General features: G+C 53.6%; 9 protein-coding genes across 9 annotated transcripts; 4 read left to right on the top strand and 5 right to left on the bottom strand.

Moving 5' to 3' along the window:
* Positions 1-577: 577 nt before the first annotated feature.
* Positions 578-1,794, top strand: M409DRAFT_64650 (uncharacterized protein; the record flags this gene model as incomplete). The annotated part of the gene is made up of 2 exons (XM_033816168.1): positions 578-821; positions 875-1,794. 2 exons carry the CDS (start codon positions 578-580, stop codon positions 1,792-1,794), a joined length of 1,164 nt encoding a protein of 387 aa, XP_033670425.1.
* Positions 1,795-3,373: 1,579 nt separating this feature from the next.
* On the top strand, positions 3,374-4,966 carry M409DRAFT_19948 (uncharacterized protein; the record flags this gene model as incomplete). The annotated part of the gene is made up of 2 exons (XM_033805161.1): positions 3,374-3,821; positions 3,873-4,966. The coding sequence occupies 2 exons, from the start codon at positions 3,374-3,376 to the stop codon at positions 4,964-4,966; spliced, it is 1,542 nt and encodes a 513-aa protein (XP_033670424.1).
* Positions 4,967-5,107: 141 nt separating this feature from the next.
* On the bottom strand, positions 5,108-6,324 carry M409DRAFT_64648 (uncharacterized protein; the record flags this gene model as incomplete). Its single annotated transcript, XM_033816167.1, has 3 exons — positions 5,108-5,310; positions 5,366-5,943; positions 6,029-6,324. The coding sequence occupies 3 exons, from the start codon at positions 6,322-6,324 to the stop codon at positions 5,108-5,110; spliced, it is 1,077 nt and encodes a 358-aa protein (XP_033670423.1).
* A 490-nt stretch (positions 6,325-6,814) lies between these two features.
* Positions 6,815-10,306, bottom strand: M409DRAFT_19946 (uncharacterized protein; the record flags this gene model as incomplete). Its single annotated transcript, XM_033805160.1, has 1 exon — positions 6,815-10,306. The coding sequence occupies one exon, from the start codon at positions 10,304-10,306 to the stop codon at positions 6,815-6,817; it is 3,492 nt and encodes a 1,163-aa protein (XP_033670422.1).
* A 318-nt stretch (positions 10,307-10,624) lies between these two features.
* On the top strand, positions 10,625-12,698 carry M409DRAFT_64646 (uncharacterized protein; the record flags this gene model as incomplete). Its single annotated transcript, XM_033816166.1, has 3 exons — positions 10,625-10,711; positions 10,761-10,855; positions 11,030-12,698. 3 exons carry the CDS (start codon positions 10,625-10,627, stop codon positions 12,696-12,698), a joined length of 1,851 nt encoding a protein of 616 aa, XP_033670421.1.
* Positions 12,699-12,802: 104 nt separating this feature from the next.
* M409DRAFT_64645 (uncharacterized protein) lies at positions 12,803-13,469 on the bottom strand (the record flags this gene model as incomplete). The annotated part of the gene is made up of 2 exons (XM_033816165.1): positions 12,803-13,371; positions 13,427-13,469. 2 exons carry the CDS (start codon positions 13,467-13,469, stop codon positions 12,803-12,805), a joined length of 612 nt encoding a protein of 203 aa, XP_033670420.1.
* A 375-nt stretch (positions 13,470-13,844) lies between these two features.
* Positions 13,845-14,883, top strand: M409DRAFT_19943 (uncharacterized protein; the record flags this gene model as incomplete). Its single annotated transcript, XM_033805159.1, has 2 exons — positions 13,845-14,160; positions 14,216-14,883. 2 exons carry the CDS (start codon positions 13,845-13,847, stop codon positions 14,881-14,883), a joined length of 984 nt encoding a protein of 327 aa, XP_033670419.1.
* An 873-nt stretch (positions 14,884-15,756) lies between these two features.
* M409DRAFT_19942 (uncharacterized protein) lies at positions 15,757-16,392 on the bottom strand (the record flags this gene model as incomplete). The annotated part of the gene is made up of 2 exons (XM_033805158.1): positions 15,757-15,965; positions 16,023-16,392. The coding sequence occupies 2 exons, from the start codon at positions 16,390-16,392 to the stop codon at positions 15,757-15,759; spliced, it is 579 nt and encodes a 192-aa protein (XP_033670418.1).
* An 839-nt stretch (positions 16,393-17,231) lies between these two features.
* Positions 17,232-18,682, bottom strand: M409DRAFT_52069 (glycoside hydrolase family 18 protein; the record flags this gene model as incomplete). Its single annotated transcript, XM_033811979.1, has 2 exons — positions 17,232-18,405; positions 18,456-18,682. 2 exons carry the CDS (start codon positions 18,680-18,682, stop codon positions 17,232-17,234), a joined length of 1,401 nt encoding a protein of 466 aa, XP_033670417.1.
* Between the last annotated feature and the right edge of the window lie 125 nt (positions 18,683-18,807).

Here is an 18,807-nt window from a genome sequence, read left to right as displayed (position 1 = left end):
CGTTGACGAGAATAGAATCAAAGATATAGAAACTGTATAGATAAAGGGTGCCGAATGGAACGGTGAAAGTGAAGTCTCGAGCAGCACGTGAAAGGTGGGTCTTCTGAGCAAGGACAACCATGCAGCTCGAGCTTTCCCCGTTCGGAGGATTCTGGACGATCCGGCCGCCGCCAGGTTCACGACAGCTGCATCTCTCCTCCAATCGATACATCCTCGAGTGTTGGCCCTGCAGCCGCAGCGACGTCGCAGTTCATGCCATTTGTTGGACCTGCAGCGTCTGCCTGTCTACTGGGCTGAGAAGCGCTCGGCAATCCTCTCTGATGTTGTTAGAGTTGGATCGAGGCGACCGAGTATGCGTCTACGCCCGGTCAATACATGAGGCATGCAGAGTCGGGCTCGTTCCCTATCTCTGTTTGCCTCGCTTCGCCTGACAGGACAGCACATCCACGGTCGCGAGCATGGCCTGTGTGACGCTCCTCGTTTCGAACATGTCCTTGTGATGGTGCAAACATGAATTCCCAGTGCTGACTTTCAGGTCTCCTCGAACCGCGTTTTCCGGCTTGCTAAAGCTGCGAGAATGGCCCAGACCAACGTGTCCAGCTGTGTGATCTCGATCATAGCATCGTTCACAAGTGGGTTGGATGTGTTCAAGAAGTTCCATGAATCGCGTAAGAGCAGGAAGCGGAGGAGCAAGAAGAACGCGTCAGTGGATGACGAAGAGCTAAGACTAGCAAGGAGTTTGAGACAAGGGCCAGAGGACATTGGCAGAGAGTACCAGAGGAGCATACAGGTTGCAGCAGATCAATTTGCTCATGGAGATGGTGGGTTCTGCAAGAACCCTTCGTGGACCAAGCTAACGACGTATGCATTGCAGGCGTAGCCCAGACTGCTCTCGCTGAGATTCTGTTGAAGCTCAACACCGGCCTTGTCACGATCATCAACACCTTCCTGACGCGGGACAAGCAAGATACCAAGCTCGACTATCAGTCCTTGACGAGCTTGTCCGAGAGATCGAGAATTGATACCTGTCGAACACTTCGCCAATTGTATCGCCGAATAACCCGGGTGCGTGTTCCGGCTCGAGTCTATCCTGACAACCATCGACAGGAGGATCGGGCGAGGGCAAGGTCAAATTTGTCTGCAGCGAGCAGGAGGAAGATCTCGAGCCCCAAACACCACAAAGTGAAAGGCCCTATGCTCGCGAGGGTGGTAATCGCCGACTCTAGCAGGCCTTCGCAAGTAGCTATGGTCCGACCTGGCGAACGAAGAAGGAAGTCAGGGCAGTCTTCGAGCTCGGCATCTCCCAAAGTACAATCAACCACTTCGTTGGCCTTGCAAGCGCCTGAGCTTCCTTTGCGACCTCCTAATCACCGTTCACAAACGCTTCCTGAAGGTGATAGAAGACCGCAAAGAAAACATTCCGCCATGGACATTCCGAAGGTGCGTCGAGAGGAGAAGCTGCGCGCTACTCAGTCTACGCCACGTCTTGCCGCTCCTTTACCAGATTATGAACCTCTTCCGCCAATACCCAATTCCGCCCCTCTGCCAGCCATGGAGCCACGCAGGCGGAAGCCGACACCAACGTACTACTCAATCGAGTCAGATGCCACCAAGCTTGGCGAGATTCCAATGCACAAGTGGGCTGAACCATATGACTTCGACGCCATGTCGAGACTGAACAGAGAGGCTGAGATGAACGGCTGGCCAATACGAGACATGGTTGGGAACGTGCAACAACCGGCGAAGAGGAAGGGAATCTTAGGACTGTTTCGAAGGAGACGCGCGAATGCTTGAGAGCTCGATTGGTTTACCGTGTTATGAATTCCGCCGCGACCCTTTCGACCTCAGTCTCATGATGAAGTACGCACCATCTTGACTAATAGATGGCGGAGAATGGGCCAGCATTCCACATGTCTTTGCGCATCTCGGCATCCGGCATCTCGTTCTTCCATCCGACACCTCGTGATCCCCATGTAACAAGTTGATTTCCAAATGAGTGGTTCGGGCCTTCTCACTCGACGGAGATCCGGTCCCAGTGGCCTGGCTTGATGGCCTCGTCTTCGAAATTGGCCGCGTGAAACTTGCTGAGCCTGTTGGAAATTTGGGCCAGCATTCCTCAAGACCTGGGCTTGGTCGACTTCTCGTCTTCGACTTTGCCGTCCTGGATGTCTACAGGACTTTCTCTCCCCATTGAGACTTCAGACTCCTCGCCTCGCCTCGCCCTGTTAGATCCAACGAGCCGGAAGAATTGGGGATGCAAGGCATCAAAGTCATAAGCGGGTCAGGAATGCAATCCTCACTCGTATCGGCGTCGAGTCATGGGGGAACCTTCAATCAGACAGACAGCCTGAAAACGCGTTTTAACATCAGAGAAATAGGATAACTTGGTCTGCATCGTATCTATCTACCCTTTCTCGGCCCGATGCTCCATCAGACAAAGATGGCGTGCTCTCTTCACTTCGAACAGGGCCCGGCATAACACGTTTTGACACTCCTTTCGTCGACGGGTTTGAGGTTTCAGCAACGCCACACGTTGCCACACATTGACCATTCATTGGAGAAAGATCTACTTGGGCGGGCGAATATCCGACTGGAGAATTGAATGTCACCAAGAGTTTTGGCTCACAAGTCCTGTAGAATGGTGGATGGACAGGGATGTTGTCAACCTCACGTCACAGGCTTCACATTTTTACACGGCTGTCGATCGATCTCTCAACCAGTGTTGAAGCCACGCTTACAACTCACCCCAGCCTAGTCTATCAAACCAAACACTGCAAACGAAGAATGATTGGCATCTCTTCGCGGCTTTGCCACAGTCTTTCGGCCCGCTATCACCACCGAACACATGCCATGTCCCACCGACTGATCCATCACTCGGATGCTCTCACACAATTGCCGAGTTTGCAATGAATGGCCACGATTCAGGTGGATGTTGCAAAGTCTGACGGAAGAAACAGTCGCCGAAGCAGCACGAGCAGTTTCAGACATCCTGATGTACCAACGAAGCAGCGAGGCCTTGCAGATAGACGCCATACTACATCAACAAGGTCATGCTAACTAGCCACATCAACAAAACTCGCACGTCCCAAGTGGCCATGTATCTCCAGGGTTATGCAAACACTATCTCGGATCCACCTACATAGGGCGCTATCAGGCATCATCATCAACGCATGCATTGCGCTCGGGCTCGCCGCCAGTGGGAGTACGACATTCTCGATTTTAAAAGCCGTCCGTCCTGACGTGCGGTCTCTCTTCCCCCAAAGCGTAGGTGTGCAAGCATTCACACATTCCTCGCGTCGACCTCCCCCATCTCCCTCTCCCCTTACATTTCCCGCACACGCAAGAAGCAGAACAAAAGTGAGACAGGGTGGTGATGTCAGGCGGACAACCACCGCAATCGAAATCGAACCGCCCTGCCGCGGGTGGCAGGAGCGCGACCGCGAGGACCGCCGGTACGGCTACAAGTGTGGGCGATGGCTACAGTCTGGCCGGCCCTTCCCCCATCCAAGCTGAGGAGCGCATTCGGTCGCAGGGATATGATCCTCACAACACGTACTACCAGGAAGGATACCGCGCAGCCAATCCTTGGATGGGGAATGAGAAGCCCGGTTCCAGCTTCAGTCTGGCGGGGACGTTTCCGCATCATATAAGATGGGGCAAGAGGAAGCCCAAGGAGGGAGAGCCTAGGTTGACGGAGGCGTCGGAGCCCATGGGGACTGAGCCTGCGCCGCAGGTGCCGGAAGCGAACAGGCAGGCAACGAGGCAGAATACGGAAGAGGAAGAGGCAACGCATCCACCCCAGCATGGTGGTGATGACAGGGGTAAGTCACAGTCTGTTTCATGGCAAGAGTCGTTATTGACCGCTCCCACAGTTGACTCAGAAGCGAGTACGGAAGTAGGAGGGGGAGGTGATTCGTCGAACGCAGACTCATCGGTACAACATCGCCGCATCGATGCCTATCGTTCTGGCGGCCAACGTCTTGGATCCATCGCTGAGGAAGACTTCGTTGAGCCACTCGACCCCGACGATCGACCCTTCAACTACTGGGCCAAGATCAGACTCCATCTCCAGCGACCACTCGCCGAATGGCTCGGAACCACCATCTTCATGTTCGTCGGCTCCTGCGGCAACCTGTCAGTCATCACATCCAACTACCAAACGGGCTCCATGCAATCGATGTACTGGTGCTGGGGATTCGCTGTCATGCTGGCCATTTACATCGCTGGTGGTGGATCTGGTGCCTTCCTCAATCCGGCTTTGACGATCATGCTCTCTGTCTTTCGTGGGTTCCCTGCTAGGAGAGTACCGATCTATATCATCGCTCAGCTCCTTGGTGCGTTCACAGGCACGCTGCTCGCCTTCGCCATCTACCGCGACAATATCATCCATCTCGATGGAGGCTTGATCCCCAACTCCACCGGTGCAGCGTTGTATACACAGCCCAAAGACTGGGTTAGCAACTCTACAGCCTTCTTCACCGAGATGCTCGGAACCGCCGTCATCGGCTGCTCGATCATGGCCCTCGGAGACTCCCACAACTCCCCGCCAGGTGCTGGTATGCACGCCTTCATCATCGGACTCCTCACAACGACCGTTACAATGGCGTTGGGGTTCAGCACAGGAGGCTGTTTCAATCCAGTACGAGACCTCGGTCCTCGATTAGCATCCATCGCAGTTGGCTACCCTACATCATCCTTCACCTCGCATCAGAACTGGTGGATATGGGGTCCCTGCTGTGCGACTATCACTGGTGCACTTCTGGGAGGTCTCATCTACGACCTCTGCATCTTCAAGGGTGGCGAGAGTCCCGTCAACTACTCCTTCAACAGATGGAAGATCGAAGGGCTCAAGGAAGAGAGGGACGTGTCCAACTTCTTCGGCCTGAAGAAGAGGGCTGCCGAGATCGATCGGAGACTGGAATCCGGCGAGCTCAGTGATGAGAAGAGTTCGAATAAAGATGTGTAGAACGAATACACACCCTGAGGAGAGGAAATTGCCTGATGAGTTTTCGGTTATGACTTTTGGAGGATACGATTTTTCGACGCAAGACTTTTTGCATTTGATGACGCTCACGCGACGACCTTCTTCATACTTTTAATGGACCCTTCACGAAATGTACGATACCACCACTTTTTGCGCGCTCACGCCTTTCTTCTGAGTATCGAGGCCAAGCTGGACGGATCGCAGTTCTTCGCCAACAATCTTCGGATCGGGCTTGGGTTTGATTGTGCCTGCCTTCAATGCTTTTGGCAGGTATTCCCGCCAGATCTTGGGGCCAACTTCGTTGGTGAAGATGGAGGATGACGAGACTGGCCATGTCGTTAGCTCTGAGAGACTACGAGGTTTCTGAGTATCGAAACTTACTAGATTTCGTCCTCACGGCTTTGGGGATGCCATCATCTGGAATGCCTCGCACAGAAACAACGATCGCTTTACCTTTGCTGCGGTCCACAATGCGAGCAGCGCTTTGCACTGCACCATCAGCGCCAACAGCATGATAAGCACCCAGAACCGTCTTGCCATCCAGCCACTTCACAACATCATCTTCAACGGACTTGGAGTGGTAATCGAAGACTTCCGCAGCTCCAAGGCTCTTGCAGTAATCTGCATTCTTCGCGCTCGCCGTCGTCACTACCTCAGCGCCAGATGCCACGGCCAGCTGAATCGCACAGGACCCAACGCTGGAGCTTCCACCCCAGATCAAGATCGTTCGGTCTAGTGGTTTTGGCTTCTCTTCTGCGCTGGGAAATGGGAGTCCAAGGAAGTCTTTCTGGTACAATCCAGCAGCCGCAGTCGATATGCCCAACGGCAAGACAACGCCCACTGAGCTTGGGATCTTGTACGGCAGCTCGGCCACAGCAGTTTTCTGCACGACGACATACTTCTGGAAAGCTCCCGTAGCACCGCTGGGCAAATCGACCTTTTGAGCGCGAGAGGCGTGACTTGTTTTATCAACGTTAGCCATAACAACTTCTTCCATAGCATCCAAAATCGCCTTCTCTCGGCTTTCAATCCTCAATCACTCACGCAATAACCCTCGTCCCAATCTGAAAGTCCTCCACATCCTCCGCCGCGGCCTGAATCTCGCCCGCCACATCCGATCCAAAGACGGTCGGGTACTCCGCCTTGAAGAGATCGTCGTCCTGCAAGATCCAGTCGATGGGGTTGACGGCTACATCGTAGACTTTGATGACGACGTGTCCGGCGGGCGGTTTGGTGTAGGGTGCGGCTCCGACGGTGAGAGGGCGTTGTTTGGGTTTGAGCGCCCAGGCGGCGACGTTGTTGGGGGCGGAACCGGGGAAGATGCCTTTGATTGTTTCCATGATGGTTGTGAAGTCTTCTTGATGGTCAAAGTGTTCGTTTGGAGAGGGAATTCAGTGTTGGTATTGCGTGTTAATAATGGAGGTGGCAGGCAGGTTGCAGAGTAGGTGACGTCTCACAAGGATGCGGGTTCCTGCATGAATCGATGCAATCGAAGATGGCGGGGCAAGCAGCAGGCTTCAGTATTTCTTGTCGCTCTTTCTTCCTGCAACAACGTTAGTATTAACGCCCACCACTGAACTACTCTAGCTACCGAGTAGTAGTCATTTGCAATGGCAAAAATGTTTGAGCGTGTTTGTACATATTCCGGCAACATGACGTGGAGCCGTCGAACGTGCATGTGATTGTGGCTATTTGGCGCTAGCAGCTATTCACACACGTCAGTCAACAACGCAGTGCGCATTGACATCTTAGGTTCCGCAAAGACTTCTTCCATGGTGGAACGTAAAGGCTCTGAAGCATGATGTTGCATCGAGCAGTCACGGCCTTTTCTCAATGTTTGTACACCTCAATCTTCTCAACAAGATCTCCGCCCAGCCTAGCGATTTCTGCGAGGACAGCATCTTTGTTCAGGTCTGCCAGAACATCACTTTCCTCGTCTTTGCCTTTCACGGGTATCGTGGAATATGACAAATTGACTTTCCAGCTTCGTCGCGCGGTGAGCGGGCTCCACAGTCCAGTGATGACAGGCCTCTCGGTGCCGCCGTAGAATAGCAAGAGCGCAGATCCATACAAATCTTCCAGTTCTTTCAAGAACTCTTGCACGGGCTCGTGGCCGATCATATCAGTGTCAGTTAGAGCCTCCAGTTCCAGGTTCTTGAAAGCCGCGCCGTTACCCATTGACCTCCTGCTCTTGCCACCGGCGAAGGCAGGATTGAGATGAAGGACCATATCAAAATCTTCCAGTGGCGAAGAGAACAAAGCACGTGGTTCCAACCGCAATTGCTTGTCTGATATCTCCGAACAGGCAGCCTTGGCCAGTGCAGTCATACGGCCAGCTACAACCTTTGCAGGAACACCATCTGTCCACGTGGTCCCATCTGAGTCAAGGTTCGATGCGGCGAACAAGGCTACACGATTCATCGCAGGGTCTAACTTGCGCCAGGCTTCGAAGTTGGTTGCTATGGCTTCAGCCTGCGGTTGCTTCAGCTCACCACTAGCAGAGAGATCAACGATGAGGGGATCCGCGCGCCAGTCCCATCGAGAGATCCAAGAAAGAGTTCTCAAGAAGCCGGTCTGCACGCTCGAGGGTGTTTGCCAAGGCCATGGTTGAGTAAAAGTACGAACGACGAGCAGCTCTACGACTTCGTCGGCGATATGGTTGGACAGAAGATGCGAGGCAAACCACTTCTTCGTCAGCCTGATAGAGCCACTTAGGGCCGCATGTCGAGTACACAAGCGGGCAATGGCTTGTGTGTGAGCAGGGTTCTTGACGAAGTCTCGCTTGTGCTTGGCGAGGCCTGTCGCTGCAATCTCACGGGACTTCGGGTCTGCGGTCTTGTCCTTGAGCTTCCGTTCGAACAAGCCTTGCTCGCGCTCGTGGTATATGCGCAGTCTGAAGGTGGCGTCTGAATCGTAACTCACGTCGAGATATGCCTGATTCAAGACATCTTGCCCCTCATTCTCAAGTCCGATCCGTGTAGTGACATTGTCGACAGCGTCTTGGAGAAGGTCGTTGATCTTGAGAAGGAAGGCGATCTTTGTACGTTGTATGGCGACCAGGTCGTCCGGCCACCGAGAAGAGCCTTCAAATTGTATCGTTATATCTGCCGGCACAGGTTTCTGGGCAAGTTTGCCGTGATGGGGCGCTTTGACAGAGGCGAAGCGAAGTTGTGGATCCGCTGGCAGGATATGCCTGATTGAAAGTGGCAGATCATGCAGGTCTCGAATGTCGTTCTCGAACTTCTTGCATTGAGCCATCAATGGTTCGAAGCTGGATCGATCACTACCACCCCTCACCAACTTAGCGAAGTCGCCACTGAAGGTGATGTCGTCCATGGCTACGAGTCCGAAGTGGTGTCCGAGTGTGTAGCGAATGACCTGCTCATTAACAGACATACCACTCTCTGGGTTTGCCCAGACCAAGCTTTCAAGAATGCTTCCATCTTTGAATCGACGAAGCTCGGCCTTTTCTCCCCAAAACTTGCGGAACTCAGCAGTTTCTGCCTTGTTCTCAGCGGACGGCCCATGGTCAACCGTGCGTCTTGCTGTGTCAGCGTTCACCACCAGACCGATGGTTACATTGCCTTTGATGCCAGCCAATGGTCGCGATGAGCCCAAAGCCCAGTCGTCGAGCGGCTGAGTGAGGAGATTGATCTGCGTGACACGGTCACCTAGGCCCTGCTTCAACAGTTTGTGGAGCTGAATAAGACGCTCTCGCGGTTCAGGTTCCAGAGACAGTGCTTTGGCTGGAATTTCCACGAGACAATCGTATCGGTAGAGTGGCTCGAGCACACGAAGGATAAAGGTCGCGTCAAAGCCATCATGTAGTGGATCTCCAAGAGCGGTGATGGTGCTTCTCGCTTCCTGTCTCAATAGCTTGTACGCCCAAGGAGTCACCTCGAACAGAAGGTTGTGACTTCGCACTGCATCCCATGCCATGGGAATCCCGTCAGCAGTAGCTTTCGGTCCTGTCTGGCTTTCGCCGAGCAGTAGCGGCTGCTTAGTGAAGTTCTTCATCGCGAGTAGCTGCAAAGTCGCCTTGAAAAGCTGGTAGCTGCTGTATCCCTCACTCAATAGAGGCTTTCCATTGGGCCCGCCGCCTTGTAAGCCAAGAGCCATCAGTGTGTTCCACTCAAAGCTGCCAAAACCACCAGAGTCCATCGACGACTGAAATCCTCTCTGTCGAAGCCACGTCGCTCCCAGAAGACATGCATCGATGAAGGATTCACATGCTCTCGATGCGCTGTGAAGCAGCTTCAGGTAGGGTGTCATGAGCATCTCCGAGCGCAACGAAGAGTTGTAGAATGGGGTTGGTGACTGCACTTCGTCCTGGTGCTGACTTCTTACGCAGTTTCTGTCTGGCCTGAGCTTTTCTGCTAGAAACTGTTTCTCAGTCACGCAAGGAATGATATTGATACGCCATTTCGACTTCGGTGTATCGTTGGACTCGTCGCGACTGGGTCCAATCGGCTTCGCCACCAATATGGGCTTCAGAGGGTTGTCGTGGAACAGCTTGAATCGCACAGACTGCTCTTTGCCTATTGACGTTTTCAGTCCTGCAGCGATGCAAGCCAGGTAATACGCTCTCTTGTAGAAGTATCGGTGGTTCAAATAGTCTTTGTCTTCAAACAGAGAAGCGGGCATGGTAACAACCATATCAATCTCTAAGAACTCCTTCGACCTGCTCGCGGTCTTCAGAGCATAGCTACCGACGACATTTACGTTGGCGGGCTTCTCGTAGGCGAATTTGTACTTTGCGTCCTTTGGTGGCCTTGGATTGGGAAACGGTATCGCAACCTTCTCTCTGATGAGATCGCGCTCAGCGTCGACCGACGTGAACGGCCCTCGAGGTTTTATCTGCTCGATAGACTTTTTGATCGTGTGCAGAGCACTCTCAGCGTCTGTCTCGCGTTTCCCATGTCGTGGGCGTATCTGACCCAGTAACTCATCCACCTGCAGTTTGAAGACATTGCTCTTGAATGATCCGTTTGCGAGAGTGCTTATGGTCGGTTGTGATGCCTTTGCGCGTCTGGCTGGCTTCGGGTTTGACTGCGATGCAGTCTTGTCCTTCTTGTCAGCTCTTGCCCTGGACTGAACATTTTCCAGATTCACCGCCGGGTCCTCATCCTCATCCTCATCCTCATCTTCCTCTTCGTCCCCCGCATCCTCATCCATCTCTTCAGCAGACAAGCCGTTCACCTCATCCGGGGCCTCTTCATCTCCAGACTCGTCGCTGCCAAAAGAAGCGAAGGACGCCTCATCGTCCTCGTCGCCTGAGGATACATGGTCCGTCTTCCTCCTTTTGCTGGCCGGGGGAGCCATGTCGAAAGCGGGAAATGTTTTGCGACCGACCAAGAAATGGACTTGCAAAATCTCCAAAGAGCTCGACGACGCCAAGCTTTGTGGCGGAAAGTCTAATGCACGCGAGTGACAGGGATCAAGTGTCGCCGCAAGAGGGAAAGACAAGCCTTCCATGATCCATCGGCATTTCAATTCTGACTCTGGCTCTGACTCCCCGACTTCGTCCGGTCTCCGTGCACTCGACACTGTCTATAACAACGAGAAGAGCATCTCCCGCAGACCCGACTCAACACAGAGATCCATTTCGCCAATCACCACCACCGCTGAAAAGTTTTCAGAATGCCGGGAGTCAGAGTGCCCGGTGCACCGACACCATTGCCTTTTAACCAGACCTTGGGAGAGACCATTCCCCCTGACACTCCACATGTGAGAGAACCACTGCCTGTTTGTGAGATCCAATGTTGACGTTTGTCAGGCTGTCAGCGTATCACTCCCGACATGGCTGTCCAATGTTGGCTACGAGGAAGGCGAGGACTGGGTCGTGCAGAAGATGCAATGCGGTTATCCCAGGTGAGTCGAGATCAGACCTCTTCTCCTCGATGCATGCTGTGATGACACCTACTTGTACACCCGAGTGAATCAATGAGGGTTTTCTAATATACCAATTGTTCCTACTGAAAGCACAAACCACCCCTTCTTGTGACCAAGCCCACTACTCTGCGCCCCTGACTAACCATATACCAGGTTCTTTATCCACAAGCTGATCCAAAAGCTAGCCGCGAGCATCGTAGCTGCACATGGCTCATCGGATACTGAGCAGGCCATGCTCATGCCATCTCCCAGATGTGCTGCCCGCTGCAAAGAATTTATATCAAGTCAAATCCCAAAGACTGACCCGTCGACTATTCGCCACTTGGACTTTGTGCCCGACCCATCGAAGATAGCCACACAAGAGCCTGGCCGTGTTCTTCCCAAAGTGTCCGCTGTCATCTATCCCAAAGAGAGCTGGCCAGCGGCGAAGGTCTTTTGGCAGCATACTGGCGAAGGCATCTCCAGTCGACGGGCTGAGTTCTGCCAGAGGGCTTTTGACGAAAACCTTCTGGTAGAGAAGAGCTCACTCACGCCACCACAGACTCCTCGGTTGACGAAAGGGCCAAAGCGATACCAGCGTCAGACGTCGGTTGACCTTGGCCTCACGAATGGCCATGCCAAAGCTCCAAATGGAAGTGAAGCGGCTACGAATGGAGACAATGTTCTTGACTCGGAGCAATTCATTGAAGAACGATTTGGACGCAACCTGAATGCCAAGTTCGCCGCGCAAGCGAAGCTCGCCATTCGCAAGCGTATCGCAGGCTCGCTGACCACCAACACGGATCTGCCACAGTCGTTGGAGGAGCCGGTGGACCGTAATCGAGAGCGGACACGAGACGTGCCAGAGTTTACCGTGGATGATGTGTACCTCTTCGGCACGGGTATGAACGCCATCTTCACCTCACATCGAGCTTTGAGGCTGGCGCGAGGTGAGATGAAGAGCGTTATGTATGGCTTCCCCTACGTCGACACGCTCAAGGTTTTGGAGAAATTTGGGCCTGGAGCTGTCTTTTACGGACATGGCAATTCCGACGATATTGACGACCTCGAGCGACGGCTGGAATCAGGAGAGCGCTTTCTCTCACTGTACTGCGAATTCCCTGGTAATCCGCTTCTGAAGACCCCCGACCTCAAGCGTTTGCGTACACTGGCGGACAAGTACCAATTTGCGATTGTCATCGACGAAACAATTGGCAACTTCTTGAACGTCCACGTCCTTCCTCACGCAGACATTGTCGTGAGCAGCCTTACCAAGATCTTCAGCGGTGATAGCAACGTCATGGGAGGCGCCATGATCCTGAATCCTCGATCCAAATGGTACAGCAATCTGAAGCAGGTGCTGGCGGAGGAGTATGAAGACAATCAATTTGAAGAAGACAGCGTGTACCTCGAACGCAACAGCCGAGACTTTGTGGATCGTATTCAGCGAGTCAATCACAATGCAGAGGCGATTGTGGATGTCTTGCGAAACCACAACAGGGTCAAGCAAGTCAATTACCCCAAGTACAGTCCAACGAAGGAGTTCTACGACGCTTGCCGGCTGCCAGAAGGTGGATATGGAGGGCTTCTGAGTGCGACGTTCCATTCTGTCGAAGACGCTGCTATCTTCTATGACAGTCTCGACACACAAAAGGGTCCAAGCCTGGGCACGAACTTTACACTGAGTTCGCCGTTCGTGCTGCTGGCTCACTATGCAGAGCTCGATTGGGCGGCGGAGTTTGGCTGCGAGGCGAGCCTGGTGCGGTTCAGTGTCGGGTTGGAAGAGACTGCCACGTTGGTGAAAGTCTTCCAGACGGCACTGGATGCTATACCCAGCAAGTAGGGTAGGCTATGCCATCGATCGACTTCAACGTCGAATGCCCAAGCGTGAAACTTTGTGCCCTCGTCTCTTCTTCTGGCCTCCATCTGTTCACGATTGTGATGTCCTCATCTCTGCTCCCCAGCCTCATCACCTTCCTTCGACCTCCGATCCAACACCTCATCGACAATCCCCCACTCCCTCGCCTCCTCCGCACTCATGAAGAAATCCCTCTCCATCACCGAAGCAATCTCCTCCAAGCTCCTCTCCTTGGTCAAATGCCTCTGATAAATCTTATTCAAACTCTCCCGTATCCTCAAAATCTCCTTGGCATGAATCGCAATATCGCTCGCCTGCCCATGATACCCACCACTGACCTGATGCACCATAATCCGACTATGCGGGAGACAATACCTCTTCCCCTTCGCACCGCCACAAAGCAACAAACTGCCCATCGAAGCAGCCTGCCCCAAGCAAATCGTCGAGACGGGCGATTGGATGTATTGCATCGTGTCGTAGATGGCGAGGCCCGCGGTCACGGAGCCGCCCGGGGAGTTGATGTAGAGGGAGATGGGTTTGGAGGGGTTCTCGGCTTCGAGGAAGAGGAGCTGGGCGACGATGGAGGCGGAGGAGGTTTCTTCGACTTCGCCGTTGAGGCAGATGATGCGTTCTTTGAGGAGGCGGGAGAAGATGTCGTCTGTGGGAGGATTTGTGAGTGAGCGGACGTTTAATTTGGGTGTATCTATTCGTACAGGTATGCCAGCCGCCGCCGACGGTCTCCGTTACGAAGGGCATCGGCAAGGCTGAGCTGGGTGGTTTCTGCTGCTGCTGCGGGGTGGCATTGAGTGTTGGTGGGAATTGCGGTATGCTGGAGAAGGTTCGGGCGTGTCTTCGAGCTGCTTGACGGAGGATGTGTGATCTGGTAGCCCTCAGGCTCGATCTGGCAAAGTGTTCCATGATTACTGACGGGTGTTGTGGTAGAGAACTTGCAGATGTGTCGTTGACGATGGAGGGAAATGGTTGCAACTTCCCCAAGGAGATGCCCTCGCCCCACCTTCCGCTTTGACGAGCTGGTGAGTGAATCTCGAGCGGCCACGCGACCAACAACAACTTCAAACTTTCCCGTCAACTCTTCCAAGAGAAGCATTGTAGCATCGCATGCGCCATGTCATGTACACGGGAAGACATCAATCCTTGAAGGCATCGACCACCGCCAGCAATGGTTTACACCCACCTTCACGCCGGCTCTACGCCTGGAAGACCAATCCTGCCTACGAAGCAGAAGCACAACCCACCGTGATCAGCGAGGATGGGAGCAAAACACTGCGGACCAGGAAATATGGGAACAAGAGCTTGCCTCTACCGCCGATCATGGATCCCATAGCCATTGCGGGAAAGCAGAGGCACAAGCAGATGAAGGAACGAGTTGTCAAGAGAGAAGATGACTTGAGTGAATTTGAGCAGAAGCTTAGGCTCAATCCATTCGGTACGAACATAAGGAGGCTTTCTGGTTAATATGCTTGCTGAGGCCTCATACACAGCCCACGCCCTCGCGACCGACATCCGCCAATGCCGCCTCACGCAAGCTCTCCTGCCCTCCCACTTCCTCGTCCCCTTTGCAGCCGACATTCCCGCTCCAGACGAGCAACGAAAGCCATCGCTAGTGCCGGCACTACGCTCTAAGGTCCAGGGCAAATCGTATATCATAGGTACTCGGGAAGCGCTGGAGAATGTCAGCGACAAAAAGAGTAGATGGCAAGTGATGCTCAATGAACAGGTCAAGGCTTGCGCTGTGGCTGCAATGGGGAAGCAGCTTACGCACAAGGATTGGTCTTGGGATGTCGATACGCCCGAGATGGTCTTGCAACAACTGAGGGAGAAAGCCGTAGAGTCATTGAAAGGCTGCTTGGGTCGACAAGAGGGGGAAGATCTACTGGTGCAGCTATCCGGGGACGGTCCCGTGGAAAGAAATGATTTGGCTTGCATCCTTACATCTACAGGAATTGCGCCAGCGAGGGAGTCGACGACTGTCAAAAGTGTGCCAGTCTACAACCTTGACACGCTTCTGGACCCCGAACAGCTCGAACACTTCATGCAAACCTCCACTCGCAAGGGTTTAGTCAGGCACAAGCGGACTGTCTTTACCGTCACGGCCTTGGAGAAGCTTCGTAACTACGTCCGAGGAAATGAAAAAGACCACTTTTCTTGAAGAACCGACCTCTACCAATCTCAGGAAGGATGCTCTAAGTATTATTTGCTGCTCTCGCCGGGGTTTCGGGTGTACTCAAGATCCTGAGGTCGTCGCTCCAGCCTGTGCCGTCGGACAACGTCGTACAACACACGTGCATTCTCAGCTCGCCATAGGGCATGCAATCAACTGTTCGCGATGTTTCCGGATCCTGCGCAAGCCCCAAGCCGACAGAAAGTGCGCTCTATCCACGTTGATGCTCCATCTTCCTCCCTCTAACATAAAACAAGCAAAGTCGCCATGGCCGTCTTCTCTCCATTTGCAAGATTCCTCGTCAGACTACGGAGACTCCATCTTCAAAGCACAAATAGCCAGACTTCTCCTCAAATCGGCCTCACATTGGCATGGCCTCTCCGCTCACAGCCGCCGCAACTCCAGAGCCCGCTCAAGTCCTTGAAGATATCGTGCGAGATCGACTCAAAAGTCCAGACTGTGAAAGCAGAAGCCACCTTCTCCCTCCCGTTCCGTGAACTCCTGGCGGCTTTCAAACTGGTTGGCAGCCATCTCAATTTGGCCTCGAGGCATGCGGTGGCTCAGGGTAAACAAGTGAGCTTGTCTATGCCGCTGCAAATATGGGCCTCCCGCTGGCAATGGATCCAGGCACGGCAGTCCCTTACACGTACGCTCGCCCATTTGCGCACGGCATTCTGGGTGCAATGGTGGCGGATCTCCGTCCGAAGAGCTCGCTGGCACAATGCGTACACCAACTGGGAGACAAGAATGCAACAGCATCGACAAGCCATCTCAAGACAGCGCTGGTAGTCGAGGGCCTCATGAACCAGTCTTTGTCAACCAGCTTCGTCCAAGGCACGGAGATAGTGACTTTCAACTTCGTCACGTTGTGTTGACTGCAGAGTTTCGCCTGGGCTTCTTGTGCGCGCAACGCCTGCATCCCGGGTGTGCGATCTCGGTGCCGTCCAGGCCTCTCATGAGAGTGGCCTTGTAAAACTGCCACTGGCCATTTCGTCGCATCCATTCGACGATCGATACCGACTGCCTTCTGATGTTCGCAGGTCTGCCAGTCACAGACAACAAGCAGTACACTATGAAAGATTTGCAATCAGCGTACAATAACTTTCGCTTCATCAACCTGGACATACCAATCGCATAACCACCCCTCTCATCCACGTCAGCCTCGACCTCCATTACTTCCACACGATAGCCTGGATTATCCGAACTCAAGTTCCAGAGTTGCGTCACATCCTGATCGTACGAGTCTGATCGAGAGATATCATCCAGATCGGCCTTGTACGTCGACGCAACAAGATTATGGATGGGCTGGTAGGAGCGGGCGTTGATGGCATCGATGACGGTGCGAGTCAGCGTCTCGAGCTCGGATGTTGCTGGTGTTTGCGCGAACTTCTGGTCTGTTGGATATGATGGCGAGTTGTTCTCATTGGTGCTGGCGGGTGGTAATAAGAGTGCAAGCGAAGACGTGGATGAGGAAGAATTGCTCGAGGAAGACGACATCCTCTCGTCGAGATTTCTCTCTGTCCGGTCTGTGATTCTCATCCGCCTAGACACCGATACCGTCCGTCAAGAACGAATCACTATCTCCTTTGTCGACTGCAAATACAGCCCAAAAGAGAAGAAGAAAAAATAGAAGTCCAAAATCAACACAGCACAGCACAGCACAGCAAAGCCACCAAGAAAATTATTTCCCTCCTTTCTCTTGAACGAGCGGTACCTGCACATCCCATCACACCCCATCCCTCCCCTCCCCTCCCCTCCTCTCTTTCTTCTTCCTCTATCTTAAAACGCGAGTGCGGCCTCTACCCCAGCACCAGGACGCGCATCCATCTAGACCTAGACCCCTATAGCTCTACACCGGAGAGCGAAAAAAACATGTACCTTCGCTTACTAGAACTTACCAAGCTATCTTTCATCACGCACGTGTTGATAGCTACACAGCAAACATTTCTGATAGGTCTTTGGGCGCTGAAGATACTCGCGTATGCGAACTATCAAGTACAAGCAAAATCCCCACAGGTAGGACATACTTAGAGTGGTTAGTTTAGTTGTGATACCTCCAGCTTGAAGGGGAAGGTGCGAACGTTTACTAAGGCTGTAGGGATGGGTCTATCTTCTTCAACTCTAAAACGATGTTTGACTGCACTTAGAGACTGCGTGTTGATGTTTGAGCTTCCAGGGAGCCGAGCTTATGATCGTGTACTAAACCAGCCAGCAGTGTCACGTATGCATCAGCGTCAGCGCCCATTGATCATGACCTACAATCTCCTCAACAGAATGATTCTCGACCATCCCATCCACAACGACCACATCGCCCTCCTCACCCCCTTCTCACCTTGCTACTCCCCCTCCATCCCCGCCCTCAAATTCGCATACCTACTCCCCGGATACTCCAACCAATTCTGACAATACTCAACCCCCACCCCACACCCCTCAAAAGCATCCACAACCGTCCGAATCAAACTCCTCGAACTATTCACGGGCGCATCCCCACTCGTCTCCCACCACATCGCGCCTCCCAACCCATTGTGCTCGATATACTCGGCCTTCTTCGCCGCGATGACCGGCTCGTCGTAGGAGACCATGTACCGCGTGCGGTTGTTGTACGCCCACGAGGCGACGACCTGGTCGTCGTAGAAGGTCTGCGAGCCGTTGAGGGCTTGCGGGAGGACTTTGTAGTCCCAGACACCCGGTTCCCAGCTGCCGACGGTGCTCGCGGTGAAGTTGGTACCGGGACCGAGGGTATTAGCGAAGGCGCGGCCGTAGAGCGGCATGCCCAGGTTCAGTTTCTCCTTCGGCCAGCCGGAGCCCAAGTAATAATCGACAGCGGTCTGGGTGTCGAACTCGGTGGAGCGCGGGTTGCGCTGGGATTTGTACAGGTTGCTCATGTGGCCCGAGTAGTTGGAGAAGGAGCCCGCGTAGTCGTAGCCCATGAGGTTGATGAAGTCGACGTAGGGGAGGAGGCCCGGCATGTCGAAGTATTGGAAGTGATCGGGGCCCGCGGGGACGGCGAGCGTAAGGAGGAAGTGCGGGTGGCCCGTGAGGTTGCGGGCGTAGTTGTCGAGTTCTTCGCGGAAGAGGCGGCAGGTGTCGACGAGGGCGGCGGCTTCGGAGGTCGAGTTGGGGTACTCCCAGTCGATGTCTAGACCGTCGAATCCGAGGTCTTTGAGGAGCTGCACGCTCGTCCGCGCGAAGTTCTGTCGTCCGGAGAGGTTCTTCAGGGCAGGGGCGAAGTATGTACGGAGGTTCCAGCCACCGAATGAGAGGAGTGTCTTCATGTTGCGGTTGGCTTTCTTTTGGAGGTAGAGCTGTTTGAGGTTGCCGTAGAGGTTGGTCGTCTTGTTGTTTGGGGGATCGACATCGCCTGGGTATTTCTTCTCGACGTCGGCGAATGTGTCGGTGAGGGATGCGTCGCCGGTCTTGTTGTCGATGCCTGCGAATGCGTAGAGGACGTGGGTGAGTTCGGACGATTGCAGGTTGGTGACTGGCCAGTTTCGACCATAGATGGCCCAGCTGGAGTATCTCATTAGCAGTGTCGATATGTAGAGCATGCCATCACTAACCTAACATAGTATCCGACCGTCTTGAATCCAGACTGTACATGCTGCGTGGCCTGCCTTGCTACTGTGTCCAACTTCTCTCCTCTTGATTCGACCCTGTGATGGAATTTGGCATGGCCATTGGGTACATGCGCAGCGCTGGCGACTGTCGAGATGCACAGAAGAAATGCGATTAATGAAGAGAGGGCGGAACCTCCAGACAATAGACCGCCGCTCTGGAAAAGTCGCATCTTCTAGAGAAGTGAAGGCAGTCTCTTGAACGAAAGTCTCAAATGCCAGAAGTCAACGAGGGTGCGAAGTCCTCTTCGTCCAGAAAGAGAGTGATCTTCAATCAAAGCAAAAGAATGTAGACGTC

This window comes from Zasmidium cellare (genome assembly GCF_010093935.1).
Source record: "Zasmidium cellare ATCC 36951 unplaced genomic scaffold M409scaffold_9, whole genome shotgun sequence".
NCBI lineage: Eukaryota > Fungi > Ascomycota > Dothideomycetes > Mycosphaerellales > Mycosphaerellaceae > Zasmidium > Zasmidium cellare.
Note: the sequence above shows the minus strand (reverse complement) of the source record. Positions and strands in the feature narration are given on the sequence as shown.